Source organism: Oncorhynchus mykiss, chromosome 12 (genome assembly GCF_057628025.1).
Source record: "Oncorhynchus mykiss isolate SJ-2025 chromosome 12, ASM5762802v1, whole genome shotgun sequence".
In the NCBI taxonomy this organism is placed as follows: domain Eukaryota; kingdom Metazoa; phylum Chordata; class Actinopteri; order Salmoniformes; family Salmonidae; genus Oncorhynchus; species Oncorhynchus mykiss.
This window is the reverse complement of record NC_143033.1, coordinates 58,244,340-58,259,704: the sequence shown is the minus strand read 5'-3', so window position 1 is coordinate 58,259,704 and position 15,365 is coordinate 58,244,340. Positions and strand designations below refer to the sequence as shown.

At 43.1% G+C, this 15,365-nt stretch overlaps 1 protein-coding gene across 1 annotated transcript in view; it reads right to left on the bottom strand.

Annotated features, from left to right (window-relative positions):
• Positions 1–11,228, bottom strand: part of LOC110537838 (peripheral-type benzodiazepine receptor-associated protein 1) — a 174,203-nt gene extending 162,975 nt beyond the window's left edge. The window contains exon 1 of the mRNA XM_036937863.2: positions 8,571–11,228. Coding sequence (XP_036793758.2) covers positions 8,571–9,626 — 1,056 coding nt within the window. The 5' untranslated portion in view covers positions 9,627–11,228. The remainder of the gene's footprint in view (positions 1–8,570) is intronic.
• Between the last annotated feature and the right edge of the window lie 4,137 nt (positions 11,229–15,365).

The following is a 15,365-nucleotide window of genomic DNA, read 5'->3' as shown; positions in this document are numbered from 1 at the left end:
TCTCCAGATCCTTCAGGTTGCGGGGCTGTCGCTGGGCAACACGGACTTTCAGCTCCCTCCAAAGAATTTCTATTGGGTTCAGGTCTGGAGACTGGTTAGGCCACTCCAGGACCTGGCTAGGCCACTCCAGGACCTGTTCCATTGCATGCCTATCCTCCATTCCCTATGGCTTCCACATGGTGTGAACAGTCTTAAGACATAGTTTCAGGCTTTTATTCTGAAAAATTTGCGAGAATGATCACGTCAGTGGATAGCTAGGTGTCCACAGACTTGTGCATGCGCGAGCGCCTGGAGCAAGACCTTTTCTCTCTCTCTCTCTCTCCTATTGAAAAGGCTACCGTCCGGTTGAAATATTATTGATTATTTATTGTAAAAACAACCGGATTGATTATAAAAAAAAACGTTTGTTTCTTTACGGATATTATTTGGAATTTGTGTCTGCCCGTCGTGACCTGCACGAGCCTGTGGATTACTAAACAAAATGCGCCAACCAAATGGAGGTTTTTGGATATAAAAATAATCTTTATGGAACAAAATTGACGTTTGTGTAACTGGGAGTGCAAACATACGAAGATCAAAGGTAAGGGATTAATTTTATTGCTTTTCTGACTTGTGACCAATCTACTTTGCTGCTAGCTGTTTGTAATGTTTTGTCTGCTGAGAGAGCTGTCCTCACATAATCGCATGGTTTGCTTTCACCGCAAATCCTTTTCGAAAGCTGACACGTCGGTTGGATTAACGACAAATTAAGCTGTGTTTTGGTGTATTGCACTTGTGATTATGAAAATGTAATTGTTTTAGTATTGAATTAAAAAATGTGGCACTCTGCAATTCACCGGATGTTGAGGAAAATGATCCCGCTAAAAGGATCGGTGCGCCAAGAGGTTAACCGACTTGCCTAGTTAAATAAAGGTGTTAAATTTAAAAGTTTTATTTAAAATCGGCCAAATTGGTGTCCAAAAATACCGATTTCCGATTGTTATGTAAACTTGAAATCGGCCCTAATTAATCGGCTATTCCGATTAATCGTTCAACCTCTACTCTGAACGGTAATGACTTAGGTATTTGTAGTTGTCCACATATTCTAGGTGTCTGGTTGGACAATAAACTCTCCTTCAAGACTCACATTAAGCATCTCCAATCTAAAATGTAATCTAGAATCGGCTTACTATTTCACAAAAAAAAAAAATCCTTCACTTATCCTAAATCATCTAAATCTTTGCTAGGTAAAGACCCGCCTAATCTCAGCCCACTGGTCACCATAGCAACACCCACCCATAGCACACGCTCCAGCAGGTATATTTCACTGGTGATCCCCAAAGCCAACACCTTTGGCCGCCATTCCTTCCAGTTCTCTGCTGCCAATGACTGGAATGAATTGCAAAAAAAAGAAAAATCACTGAAGCTAGAGACATATCTCCCTCTAACTTTAAGCATCAGCTGTCAGAGCAGCTTACCAATCACTGCACCTGTACACAGCCCATCTGTAAATAGCACACCCAACTACCTCATCCCCATATTATTTCTCTCTTTTGCACCCCAGTATCTCTACTTGCACATCATCATCTGCACATCTATCACTTGTGTTAAATTGTAATTATTTCGCTTCCATGGCCTACTTATTGCCTTACCTCCCTACATTTGCACCCAATGTACATAGATTTTTCTATTGTGTTATTGACTGTACGTTTGTTTGTGTAACTGTGTTGTTTTGGCCAGGTTGCATTTGTAAATGAGAACTTGTTCTCAACTGGCCTACCTGGTTAAATAAAGGTGAAATAAAATATATAAACAGAAGTTGAGTATCTGGAGCATCAGAATGTGTGGGTTTGATTACAGGCTCAAAATGGCCTGAAATAAAGTACTTTCTTCTGAAACAGTAGAGCGTCTAGTTTGAGAAACGACGTCTCACAAGTCCTCAACTGGCAGCTTCAATAAATAGTACCCACAAAACACCAGTCTCAACGTCAACAGTGAAGAGGTGACTCTGGGATGCTGGCCTTTTAGGCAGAGTTCCTCTGTCCAATGTCTGTTATTTTGCACATCTTAATCTTTTATTGGCCAGTCTGAGATATGGCTTTTCTTTGCAACTGCCTAGATGGCCAGCATCCCGGAGTCACCTCTTCACCTTGAGTTGATCAGGTTGTCGATTGTGGCCTGGGGAATGCTGTCCCATCCTTCAATGGCTGTGCGAAGTTGCTGGATATGGATAGGAACTGGAACACCGTCGTACATGGTGATCCAGAGCATCCCAAACATGCTCAATGGGTGACATGTCTGGTGATCATGCAAGCTATGGAAGAACTGGGACGTTTTAAGCTTCCAGGAACTGTACACAGATCCTTGCCACATGGGGCTGTGCATTATCATGCTGAAACGTGATGGCGTCAGATGAATGGCACGACAATGGGCTTCAGGATCTTGTCACGGTATCTCTGTGCATTCAAATTGCAATCGATAAAATGCAATTGTGTGCATGGTCCGTAGCTTATGACTGCCCGTACCATCAGCAACCTGCTCGCTCCCCACACAACGCCATACACGCTGTCTGCCATCTACCTGGCACAGTTGAAATGGGGATTAATCCATGAAGAGCACACTTCTCCAGCGTGCCAGTAGCCATCAAAGGTGAGCATTTGCCCACTGAAGTCAGTTACAACGGATACAACGGTTTCTGACAATTTGTGCAGAAATTCTTTGGTTATGCACACCCACAGTTTCACCAGCTGTCCGGGTGGCTGGTCTCAGACGGTAGAGAAATGAACATTAAATTATATGGCAACAGCTCTGGTGGACATTCCTGCAGTAAGCATGCCAATTAAACATTCCCTCAAAATTTGAGACATCTGTGGCATTGTGTTGTGTGATAAAACAGCACATTTTAGAGTGGCCTTTTATTGTCCCCAGCACAAGGTGTAATGATGCTGTTTAATCAGCTTTTTGATATGCCACATCTGTCAGGGGGATGGATTATAATGGCGAAGGAGAAATACAGGGATGTAAATAAATATGTGCAACATTTTGAGAAATAAGCTTTTTGTGCATATAGAACATTTCAGGGATCTTATTTCAGCTCATGAAACCAACACTATACATGTTGAGTTTATATTTTTGTTAATTGTACAGTACCAGTCAACAGTTTGGACACACCTACTAATTCAAGGGTTCTTTATTTTTACTATGTTATAAATTGTAGAATAATAGTGAAGTAGCCACCCTTTGCCTTGACAGCTTTGCACAATATTGGCACTCTCACCCAGCTTCATGAGGTAGTAATCTTGAATGCATTTCAATTAAGAGGTGTGCCTTGTTCAAAATTAATTTATGGAATTTCTTTCCCTCTTAATATGTTTGATCCAATCAGTTGTGTTGTGACACGGTAGGGGTGGTATACAGAACATAGTATTTTACCAAATATTATGGCAAGAACAGCTCAAATAAGCAAAGAGAAATTACAGTCTATCATTACTTTAAGGCATAAAGGTCAGTCAATAAGGCACATTTGAAGCTTCTTGATGAAACTGGCTCTAATGAGGAGCACCACAGGAAAGAAAGATCCAGAGTTACCTCTGCTACAGAGGATAAATTCATTAGAGTTACCGGCCTCAGAAATTGCAGCCCAATAAATGCATCACAGAGTTCAAGTAAGACACATCTCAACATGAACTGTTCAGAGGAGACTGCGTGAAATCAGGCCTTCGTGGTCGAATTGCTGCAAAGAAACCACTACTAAAGGACACCAATTAGAATAAGATACTTCCTTGGGCCAAGAAACATGCGCAATAGACATTGGACCGGTGGAAATCAGTCCTTTGGTCTGATGAGTCCAACTTTGAGATTTTGGGTTCCAACCACCGTGTCTTTGTGAGATGCAGAGTAGGTGAACGGATGATCTCTGCATGTGTGGTTCCCACCGTGAAGCATGGAGGAGCAGGTGTGATGTAGGAAAACCAGCCAACAAGTGCTCAGCATATGTGGGAACTCCTTCAAGACTTGAGAAAGCATTCCAGGTTAAACTGGTTGAGAGTGCCAAGAGTGTGCAAAGCTGTCATCAAGGAAAAGGGTGGCTACTTTGAAGAGTCTAAAATATATTTTGATTTGTTTAACACTTTTGGTTACTACATGATTCCATGTGTAATTTCATAGTTGACATCTTCACTATTATTCTACAATGTAGAAAAGTCATTATAAAGAAAAACCCTGGAATGAGTAAATGTGTCCAATATTTTGACTTTATGATAGTTATGGTATATAGGGAGGATGCAATTTTTGCAAATGTATTAAAAATAAAAACAAGAAATACCTTATTTACATAAATATTCAGAACCTTTGCTATGACACTCAAAATTGAGCTCAGGTGCATCCCATTTCCATTGAACATCCTTGAGATGTTTCTACAACTTGATTGGAGTCCACATGTGGTAAATTCAATTGATTGAACATGATTTGGAAAGGCACACACCTGTCTATATAAGGTCCCACAGTCGACAGTGCATGTCAAAGCAAAAACCAAGCCATGAGGTTGGTCCCCAAGAACACAGTGGAATCCATCATTCTTAAATGGAAGAAGTTTGGAACCACCAAGACTCTTCCTAGAGCTGGCCGCCTGGCCAAACTGAGCAATCGAGGGAAAAGGGCCTTGGTCAGGGAGGTGACCAAGAACCTGATGGTCACTGACAGAGCTCCAGAGTTCCTCTGTGGAGATGGGAGAATTTTCCAGAAGGACAACCATCTCTGCAGCACTCCACCAATCAGGCCTTTATGATAGTGGCCAGATGGAAGCCACTCCTCAGTAAAAGGCACATGACAGCCCACTTGGACTCTCAGAACATGAGAAACTGGTATGGTCTCTGGTCTGATGAAACCTAAATTAAACTATTTGGCCTGAATGCCAAGCATCACGACTGGATGGAAACCTGGCACCATGCCTATGGTGAAGTATGGTGGTGGCAGTATCATGCTGTGGGGATGTTTTTCAGTAGCAGGGACAGAGAGTAGTCAGGATCGACGGAAAGATGAACGGAGCAAAGTACAGAGCGATCCTTGATGAAAACCTGCTCCGGAGCGCTCAGGACCTCACACTGGGGCAAAGGTTCACCTCCAACCAATCATGCCAAAAATCTACACTTATTACCTAAATGATCTGACCTTAGCAAAAAAGTATTCTGTTCAGTCAGGCGTTACATTTATTTACAAGACATCAAACAAACCCCATAACTTTGAAGTGGGCCATTCCACTTAAAAAGCACAAGAAGGAGGATTGGTACATACCATCTCAGATTGTGCTGAAATCGTGTCTGTAGTTAAACAGATAAGATTATCATTCCTGAAACATTATTTTGATCTCTAAGAAATTAAGCCAATTGATTGCACCCTAATTGGCCATTTTAAAATTAAGGGATTCATATAATATTCAATATAGTACTGAACATCAGATGTTGACCATCATTCTTCCTAGCAATGAGTTAAACATGAGGAACTACTGAAATTATCAAAAGCCCCCCACGGACACCCCACACACCCACCCCAACAGCCAGTACACAGTATCAGTTCTTGGTCTGACAAGTAGTATGGAGCTGCGGCTTGGAATATTGCTTCTTCATCCTTTGTATAATGTATTCACTGTGAAACTGTTTTTTTTTTCCAGAAAAATTAGCTATTGAAGTTGCTTACATTATTTACCATAAGAGTGTTAAAGTAACATGTTTTTCCCCACTAGATACCGCTGCTCGTGTTTATTAAATGGATCATTACATTGGTTTTCTACCCAAAGTTGCAAAGACGATAGCTTTTGCTCATGATAAAATACAATTGTGTGGTCATCCTCACAATTCAAGCCAGTCCTCCATGAAAGCTATTCAGTTTGCCCTTCTCTTAGGCTTAATCTCTGTCCAGGAAATGTCCCCTTTGTGAGTAGCTTATTCCCTTCAAAACAGTTCTGGATTAGTTAGACCGTTCCTGGTAAACAAGCAAACCATTAGGCTACAGCAGTTCTAATGGTCTTCAATGGTAAAAGTCCCAAACACACACAATGTACAGTGTTTTGTAATGTTATTGGGTTGGGTTTAACCTCTTGGTGTTAGGGGGCAGTATTTTCATTTTTGGAAAAAAAACGTTCCCGTTTTAAATGGGATATTTTGCCAGGAAAAGATGCTAGAATATGCATGTAATTGACAGCTTTGGATAGAAAACACTAACGTTTCCAAAACTGTAAAGATATTGTCTGAGTATAACAGAACTGATGTTGCAGGCGAAAGCCTGAGAAAAATCCAATCCGGAAGTGCCCCAGGTTTTGAAAGCGCTACGTTCCAATGATTCCCTATTCAGCTGTGAATGTACCATCAACGAGCTTACGCTTTCTACGTATTCCCCAAGGTGTCTAGAGCATTGTGACGTAGTTTTACGCATTTCTGTTGAAGAATAGCCGTAGGCGGCCACATTGCGTAAGTGGTCACATGGTGGCTCCGAGAGAGATTCTCGCGTAAAATGCAGAGGTAGCCATTATTCCAATCGGTCCTAGTGAAAAACGAATTGTCCCGACGGATATATTATCGAATAGATATTAGAAAAACACCTTGAGGATGGATTCTAAACAACGTTTGCCATGTTTCTGTCGATATTATGGGGCTAATTTGGAATATTTTTCAGCGTTGTGGTGACCGCAATTTCCAGGCGATTTCTCAGCCAAACGTGAAGAACAAACGGAGCTATTTCACCTACAAAAATAATCTTTTGAGAAAAAAATTATCTTTGGCTGTCTACCTGGGAGTCTCGCGAGTGAAAACATCCGAAGTTCATCAAAGGTAAACAATTTAATTTGATTACTTTTCTGATTTCCGTGACAAGGTTGCCTGCTGGTAGCAAGGCATAATGCTATGCTAGGCTATGATAAACTTACACAAATGCTTGTCTAGCGTTGGCTGTAAAGCATATTTTGAAAATCTGAGATGACAGGGTGATTAACAAAAGGCTAAGCTGTGTTCCAATATATTTAACTTGTGATTTTCATGAATAGGAATATTTTCTAGGAAGATGTATGTCTGTTGCGTTATGCTAATTAGTGTCAGATGATGACAATGGTCCCGTTCACGGGATGGGGTGTCACTACAGGTTAATGGTAAATGTCATTAATCACACTACATAGATGTTTTCAAATGTTATGACTGCAATGGTTTATAATTGTATTATATTGGAGTTGTAACAACATTTTAGTCACTAGCCCATTACGTCAAAGTTTTAGGCTTGTAGGAAAAGTCTTCATATGAGAATTGCACCATAGGGACAGCCCTGAGGGTTGAAGCATTAGGTTGCTAAGAGAAGGACAAAATTAATTGCATTCACGGTGGACTGGCTTGACCACACAATTTAGTTTCCTTTTGAGCCAAAGCTATTGGTTTTCTACTCAAAGTTGCAAAGGAAGTTATGTGATCCATTTAATAAATGGAAGAAAAAAAAGTGTGACAGTAACATCTAGTGCGCAAAACCTGGTCCTTTCACACTAACCTATGGTAAATAATGCAAGTGACTCATTTCTCTGAGTGGGAGAAAAAACCTCAACCAACGTTTCCCCTAAAAAAATGTTTTGGCAGCGGTGGCAAAGTTAGCAGGTGGAAGACAAAATGACAGAAACAAAATGTTGCTTTAAAAAAAAGTTAATTTCCTGCAATTCTACAAATGGTATCATGGGGCTAAGAGAACAATTGCAGTTTCAAAGCTAATTTCCTGCAATTATAAAAAATGTTCCACTGCTAAATGCATATAGGGGAAACGTATTCCCTGTGTATCTGCATCACAAGTTACACATGGAATACATTAGATAGGATGAAGAAGCAACTCTCCAAACTGCAGCTCCATACTACTTGTCAAACATAGTCAACTCATACTGTATACTTCTTGTTGGGGTAGGATTGGCGTGGGGTGTGGGGTCCGTGGGTGGCTTTTAACAATTTTATTGGATTCCTTATGTCTTACACAATGGTAGGAAGACGTTTGGCCTAACATTGGATGTTGGGTACTAAATTGAATCTTATAAATCAAAAAAAGAGCCAATTTGGGTGCAATCTATTAATTTAATTTTATCTGAGAAATTAAGCTAACAAAATAATGCTGCAGGAATGCTAATCTTATCTGTTTCTAACTACACAAATTGTTCTGGAATAGTATGTGATGGTGGGTGTCATGGATTGCTGAAATGACATGGAACAACTCAGGTGTTTATGACCAGCAGACCTAATCCAATTTCCTTGAGCTTTTATCTGATCTCCTTCCAAGACGATGACTATAAGGATTGCTTTTACTTTATACTGCATATCTTACACGCTCATTGAGCAAAATAAAAACATGCAAGGTTGCATTTTTAAAGCCTGTGCTGGCATTATTAAAGCATATGCCCAAATTACTTGAATAACAAATCAGAAACACATTACATCATCAAAATCAATGCATGTGCACATTAGAAAGTTTGAAGCCATGGCATTTGCTATAATGAGACCAGAAAGGTGACCTCAAATCACCTCAACCTATAGTCAAAGGGAAGAGGGGTGAGAAAATGCAAATATGAAGCAGCTTACCTCCATGTTGTCTTTGTCAGAGTATTTGGAGGGCGAGGACTTGTCTGACCCAGGCGACTTAGACTGGAGGTCCCAGCCTGCATGGGGTGAGGATGTGGTCTGAGGGGAGCTGGTGCTTCGACAGGTGTCCCCAGCCAGGGGAGAGGAGCAGCGGGCAGCTGCACTGAGGTTCCTTCCTGAAGCCACGTTCATATGCTCTCTCCTGGTTCTCTTCTTGGGTGGAGGGGATGAGGGACTCTTGGAGCTCTGGGAAAGGGACCTGGAGCGGGCCAGTGGTGGAGGCCCACTGCGATGGGAGTGGTCTTCCTGGTCCTGGGTGGTGCTGCTGCTGAGATGGACACAGCTCTTAGACCTGTGCCTGGTTTTGAGAGCCCTGGAGGAGCTCTGGTTCCTCTCTTTCACCTCCCTGGTCCCTAGTCGTCGTCCATGTCCGTCAACTTTAAGCAGGTGGCAGAGGTCTTTCTCCAGGTCCAGCTCCTGTCTGAGACGCTGGAGGAACACAGCCTGCTCTCCATCTCTATCTGTAACCTGCAGCCTCACCAGCAGCTGCTCCAGCTTACGGCAGCTGGCACCGCTGCAGACACAACCAGGCTCTCTGTCTATGTTCTCCACCCTGCTCTTCCACCCAGACTTAGTGATGGTTGTGTTGGCCTCCTCAGCCAGCCGGCGCTGCAGTTCCCTGGCCTGCCTGGTGGCAGCTTCCCTCTCCAGCCCGGTGCCTACCGCCTTTAACTCCTGTCCTTTGTATCTCAGCAGGTGTCTCACCTCAGCAGCCTGCTCCCTCCTCAGCACCTCTTGTAGCCGCTGGAGTTCCAGGGCCTTCTGTCGCTCGTGCCTGGCCGTCAGCTCCCTCAGGGCCCGCTGCTGCTCCCTCTCAGCCTCCTCGCGGAGCCGACGCAGCTCCAGAGAGAACCTCTGGTGAGCCTGGTGGTTACGGCACTTCTCTGCCTCCAGGGTCAAACGCAGCTTTTCCAGGTCGCGACCGTGGTCCCCCCACCCGTGGCACGGCCTCTTCGACGACAGAACCATAGCATTATCCCCCCTGTCCTTCCCCATGGTCAGTGAAGCACTCACAGAAAAGCAGGCACGCCGAGTGGAGACCCACTCAGTTCAGTTCAGGGGAGAGCGCATGCAGTTTAGTGGAGGCCCACTCAGTTCAGGCAAGGGGAGGACACATGCAGTTGGACTGAGGGCCAGATGATTATGGGGGAGTCATGCAGGAGGTTGAGATGTAAAGGGGTGATATTTATCAAACAAGCAGCATGAAGTTAACACAGCAAATCACTGTAAAGAAGTTGAGGGGATGGATGGCAGGAAATCAGATGGCAGGATGCAAACACTTGATGGATGTCAAAGCACTGTGATTGCATGATTTATGTTCTATCTTTCATGAAAATTTGGTTGGTAGTTGATGTAGTGAGACTAGGGAACTCTTTGCTTGCATGTCCACAAAAGATGAGAAAACAGCCGTCAAAAGTTAAATTCCATACACATGCATGACAAATGACTGGTCATTGATCCTACAAACTAGTTTGGAATGTGTCACTCAATTTGTGTAACTATCTTCCTACCCAGCTACCTGCCCACGTGCAGCAGACGTCATTCAAATCCACACACACAGTGAAGGATGAAATGTTAGCAAATGCATGCTAGCTAAGCTAGTTGATTATGCACACTAAAGCAAGAAACTGTCGGGGATGCAACAAGTGGAATCATACAATGCAACTTGAGCAAAGTTGATGCCGTATAGCTAGGCAAGGATAACATGTTTGTTTTTAGCCTAATAAAATGTTCATTAGCTAGCTAGCTCATTGACGTGACATGGACAGTTCTCTGGCCATGTTTGGAATTGACGTCATCGTGCCCCAAAACGAGAATTGGCATAGCCTCTGCTCCAGGAGCTGTGTGTACAGTTATCCTGGAGCGAAGAGGCTAGAATTGACAACAAACATGCGAAGAGTGAGATAACGTCTCGCTTGCATCCGCTACTGTACTAGTTTAGCCACTATCGGCTGCCTAGGCTAATCTGCCACTAGCTAGCTAGTTAATCAGCTGACTGCTAGTTAGCCCGGGAGCTAATTAAAAACCAGTAGCCACACGTGGATGATAGTCAAGGTACGAGACATAACACACAGCATTACAAACTCACCTCTCACCAGTTAGCTAATGGTAGCTACAGCAACACACAAACTTAGATAGCTAACGTTATAACCTAGTCGGTTGCTACTAAAATAACTAGCCATTCCTTTTACAATTTAAAGTTAGAACAAGCCCTCAACCGGTGCCCACGTAAGACAACAGTTCTTGATTTACTCGAACTACCGTAGTGGCCTCGGTCGAAACCCGCATCTCAAGGGAGGACCAGTTGCTTCAGGAGAGGATCCTACTCCTTTCTAAGTGTCTCTGGAAGAGCACTTAAGCGTGCCCCGTCATCAAGTTGACCGTAAGTCGACCGACCACTAGTGGCTTGCACGTGCAAGTGCATATGGCCCGTTATTTATAAGGCTGATAAAAAATAAAAAATAAACTATTTCACACGTTGAAATGTGAGGAAGGGAGGCTGCGAGTTTTTAGCAGAGTCGCATTTGAAATGACAAATAACTGTTATCTATTATTAGATGCTAAATATAATTGGTTCAGCACAGGCACCTCACCATTGTAACTATGGTCTATGACACACACAGAACTAACATTATTATCAAATAATTTAAACTTTATTTAACTAGGCAAGCCAGTTAATAAGAACAAATTATTATTTTACAATGACAGCCTACCCCGGGCAGAGATGACTGTGTGCTGTGCCCTGTGACTGTCCCTCCTCTGTGTCTCTGTCTGTTGTGACAAAGAAACGTTTGTGTCCTATTTGTCTCTGCACATTCCTCTCACACTCAACCTTCAGCTACTATCTGCTGTTTTATTCCTTGCTGCCATCACAGGGTTATGAATTCACTCAATCAGCAGTGTTAGGTGTCTCTACAGGTTGAGACATTGGGGAAAAGAGATCATTGTGAACTTCCCTTTCTTTCACTCTTTTCCCCTCAAAATATTCTCTCTCTTCTAAATGTTTTCTCATGCTGGCCTGATGCCCTGATTTCCAAACTCTGAGAGGAGGAAGCTGTCCCTGCCCTCCAGCTCCACACCCGACCAAATCTCGGAAAGGGAGAAAAACAGTTTTGTGAAGCATTGCATTGTTTTGTTGATCTATGTTGTTTTTGCCTTGTTTTCTTTGTGACAACTGAACCCTTGAGATTTGATTTCTACCTTAAACGTCACTGAGAGGAACATGAGAAGGGTTGCGTTTCACATTTTATGGGCAGGTTTCTAAGGTATAAGTACACCACAGTGAAAAAGACCTGATGACCTCAACTAGCTACATGTTTAGGGGCATGTCTATAGTAGCTTTGTTAAACCAGATTGAACACTGTTTTTTAACCAGATTATATCTATAGTACAGTACCCCAGATGAAAGTGAAGAGGACCCTGGTGACCTCAGCTCCCTAATCACAATCTGACATGACACCCTCTCATCATTAAAGAAGACAACTGTACCTGTCATAAATAGGTCTTTGTGCATTGCTTTGAAGACAACTGTCTGTCATAAATAGGTCTTTGTGCATGCTTTGAGTTATGGGAATAGAATAACACAGGTTTTGCACTATTACATTTTTCACATGAGAATATGTCCTTCACGTCTCTATGGATTAAAATGATTTTTTTTTACAACATAACATGATACCTGGGATTGCATAAATATGTGGAAAAAATACTTCCTGTGATATTGAATGGATTAAATCCCCTGAGGTATGCTACATATCTTTTCAATTCCATTGTGCCACGTCCACCAGGGGAGAATGTACTGTATCTTGTTTAGCCACTGGAGGGAGTTTGAGCTAACAAGGAACTGATGTGGAGAATGACTGTCTGCTATCTAGGCTACTCTGGTAATTACGCCAACAAACTCCATTAGCCTGGTGAAATTAACTCCAAGCCTTGCACACAAAATTTGATGATGAAAAAACATAAAATACAGAGTGAATATGATTGTGTGCACTTGTGATTCGGTACAATTTTATGTTTGAGGAAAGAGAGAGAAAAAGAGAGAAAGTGTGTGGTTTTGCACACTCCTCTTTGTTACCAGGGTGTCCTTGGGCCGCTCCCTCTCTCATTCCCATCTCTCCCTGTTCACGTGTGGCAGACAGCTGGCACCAAAGAGAGAATCGGAGAGAGAGAAAGAGAGACAGACAGAGAGAGGGTGAGAGAGACAGAACGATAGAGAGACACACACACAGACAAAAAGACAGAGGCCTGGCCTCCTGTATACTGTATGTTACCACATCCTGTTCATTGAGTGCAGCAGTCTAAAGCACTGCATCTCAGTGATAGAGGCGTCACTACAGACCCTGGTTCAATTCCAGGCTGTATCACAACCCGCCGTGATTGGGAGTCCCATAGGGCTGCGCACAATTGACCCAGCGTTGTCCGGGTTAGTCATTGGCCGGGGTAGGCCGCCATTGTAAATAAGAATTTGTTCTTAACTGACTTGCCTACTTAAATGTTAAATAAAAAATAAATTTAGCAGATGTTGCGGATGTAGCAAAATGCTTGTATTCCTTGCTCCAACAGTGCAGTAATATCCAACAATACACAAGGTTCTAAAAAGTTAAAGAATGGAATTAAGAAATAAAGATATATTATGACAAGCGATGTCGGAGCCCAGAGTGTATATACATTGGGGAGAACAGACTCTTGGTAATGGCTGGATAGGAATGTGTGGAATGGTATCATTCACTCTGTTACAGGCATTATTATGAGCCATCCTCCCCTCAGCAGCCTCCACTGATGTTAAGTGTTGGCCCCATGTTTCAAGACCTGAAATAAAATATTCCAGAATTTTTCCAAATGCAGAAAAATATTATTTCTCTCAAATTTTGTGCACATATTTGTTTACATCCCTGTTAGTGAACATTTCTCCTTTGCCAAGATGATCCATCCACCTGACAGGTGTGGCATATCAAGAAGCTGAATAAACACCATGATCATTACACAGGTGCACCTTGTGCTGGGGGACAATAAAATGCCATTATAAAATGTGCAGTTTTGTCACACAACACAATGCCACAGAGTTTTGAGGGAGCGGGAAATTGGCATGTTGACTGAAGGAATGTCCATCACAGCTGTTGCCATAAATGTTCCTTTCTCTACCATAAGCCTCCTTTAGAGAATTTGGTTGTACGTCCAACTGGCCTCACAACCGTAACCATGTGTAACCACGCAAGCCCAGGACCTCCACATTTGGCTTCTTCACCTGTGAGATCATCTGAGACCAGAAACCCGGACAGCTGATGAAATTGAGGAGTATTTCTGTCTGTAATAAAGCCATTTTGTGAGGAAAAACTCATTCTGATTGGCTGGGCCTTGCTCCCCAGTGGGTGGGCCTATGCCAAGTGGTTCCCGAGTGGCGCAGTGGTCTAAGACACTGCACCTCAGTGCAAGAGGTTTCACTGCAGTACCTGATTTGAATCCAGGCTGCATCACATCCGGACGTGATTGGGAGTCCCATAGGGTGGTGCATAATTGGCCCAGCATCGTCCGGGTTTGGACGGGCTAGGCCATCATTGTAAATAAGAATTTGTTGTTTACTGTCTTGCCTGGTTAAATACAAAAATATAATGCCTGCCCATGGCTGCACCCCTGCCCAGTCATGTGCAATCCATAGATTAGAGCCTAATTTATTTATTTCAATTGACTGATTTCCTTAATTAAATTAACTGTAACTCAATAAAATCTTTGAAACTGTTGCATGTTGCATTTATATTTTTGTTCAGTATATATACTGTGTTCTAGTAAAAGGTCTATCCTATTTAACTATTGCGGTGCAAATCAAATTGTATTTGTCACATGCGCCAAATACAACAGGTCGTAGACCTTACAGTGAAATGCTTACTTACAAGCCCTCAACCAGCAATGCAGTTCAGGAAATAGAGTTAAGAAAATATTTACTAAATAAACTTTTTGGACCTTCCTCTGACACCACCTAGTATATAGGTCCTGGATGTCAGGAAGCTTGGCCCCAGTGATGCACTGAGCTGTACGCACTACCCTCTGTAGCGCCTCACGGTCAGATGCCGAGTAGTTGTCATACCAGGTGATGATGCAAGCCCTCCTTTTCCTATAGTCCACAATCAGCTCCTGTCTTGCTCATATGGAGGGAGAGGTTATTGTCCTGGCACCACACTGCCAGGTCTCTGACCTCCTCCATATAGGCTGTCTCATCGTTGTCGGTGATCAGGTCTACTACCACTGTTGTTTTGTCAGCAAACTTGAAGATGGTGTTGGAGTTGTGTTTGGCCACGCAGTCGTGGGTGAACAGGGAGTACAGGAGGGGACTAACCACGCACCCATAAGGGGCCCCAGTGTAGAGGATCAGCGTGGGGGATGTGTTGTTGCCTACAGTTACCACCTGTGGGCGGCCCGTCAGGAAGTCCAGGATCCAGTTGCAAAGGGAAGTGTTTAGTCCCAGGGTCCTTAGCTTAGTGACGAGCTTTCTGTGCCCTATGGTGTTGAAAGCTGAGCTGTAGTCAATGAACAGCATTCTCCCATAGGTTGTTCCTTTTGTCCAGGTGGGAAAGGGCAGTGTGGGGTGCGATTGAGATTGCATCATCTGTGGATCTGTTGAGGCGGTATGTGAATTGGAGTGGGTCTAGAGTTTCTGGCATTATGTTGTTGATGTGAGCAATGGGCTCCCGAGTGGCGCAGCAGTCTAAGGCACTGCATCTTAGTGCAAGAGATGTCACT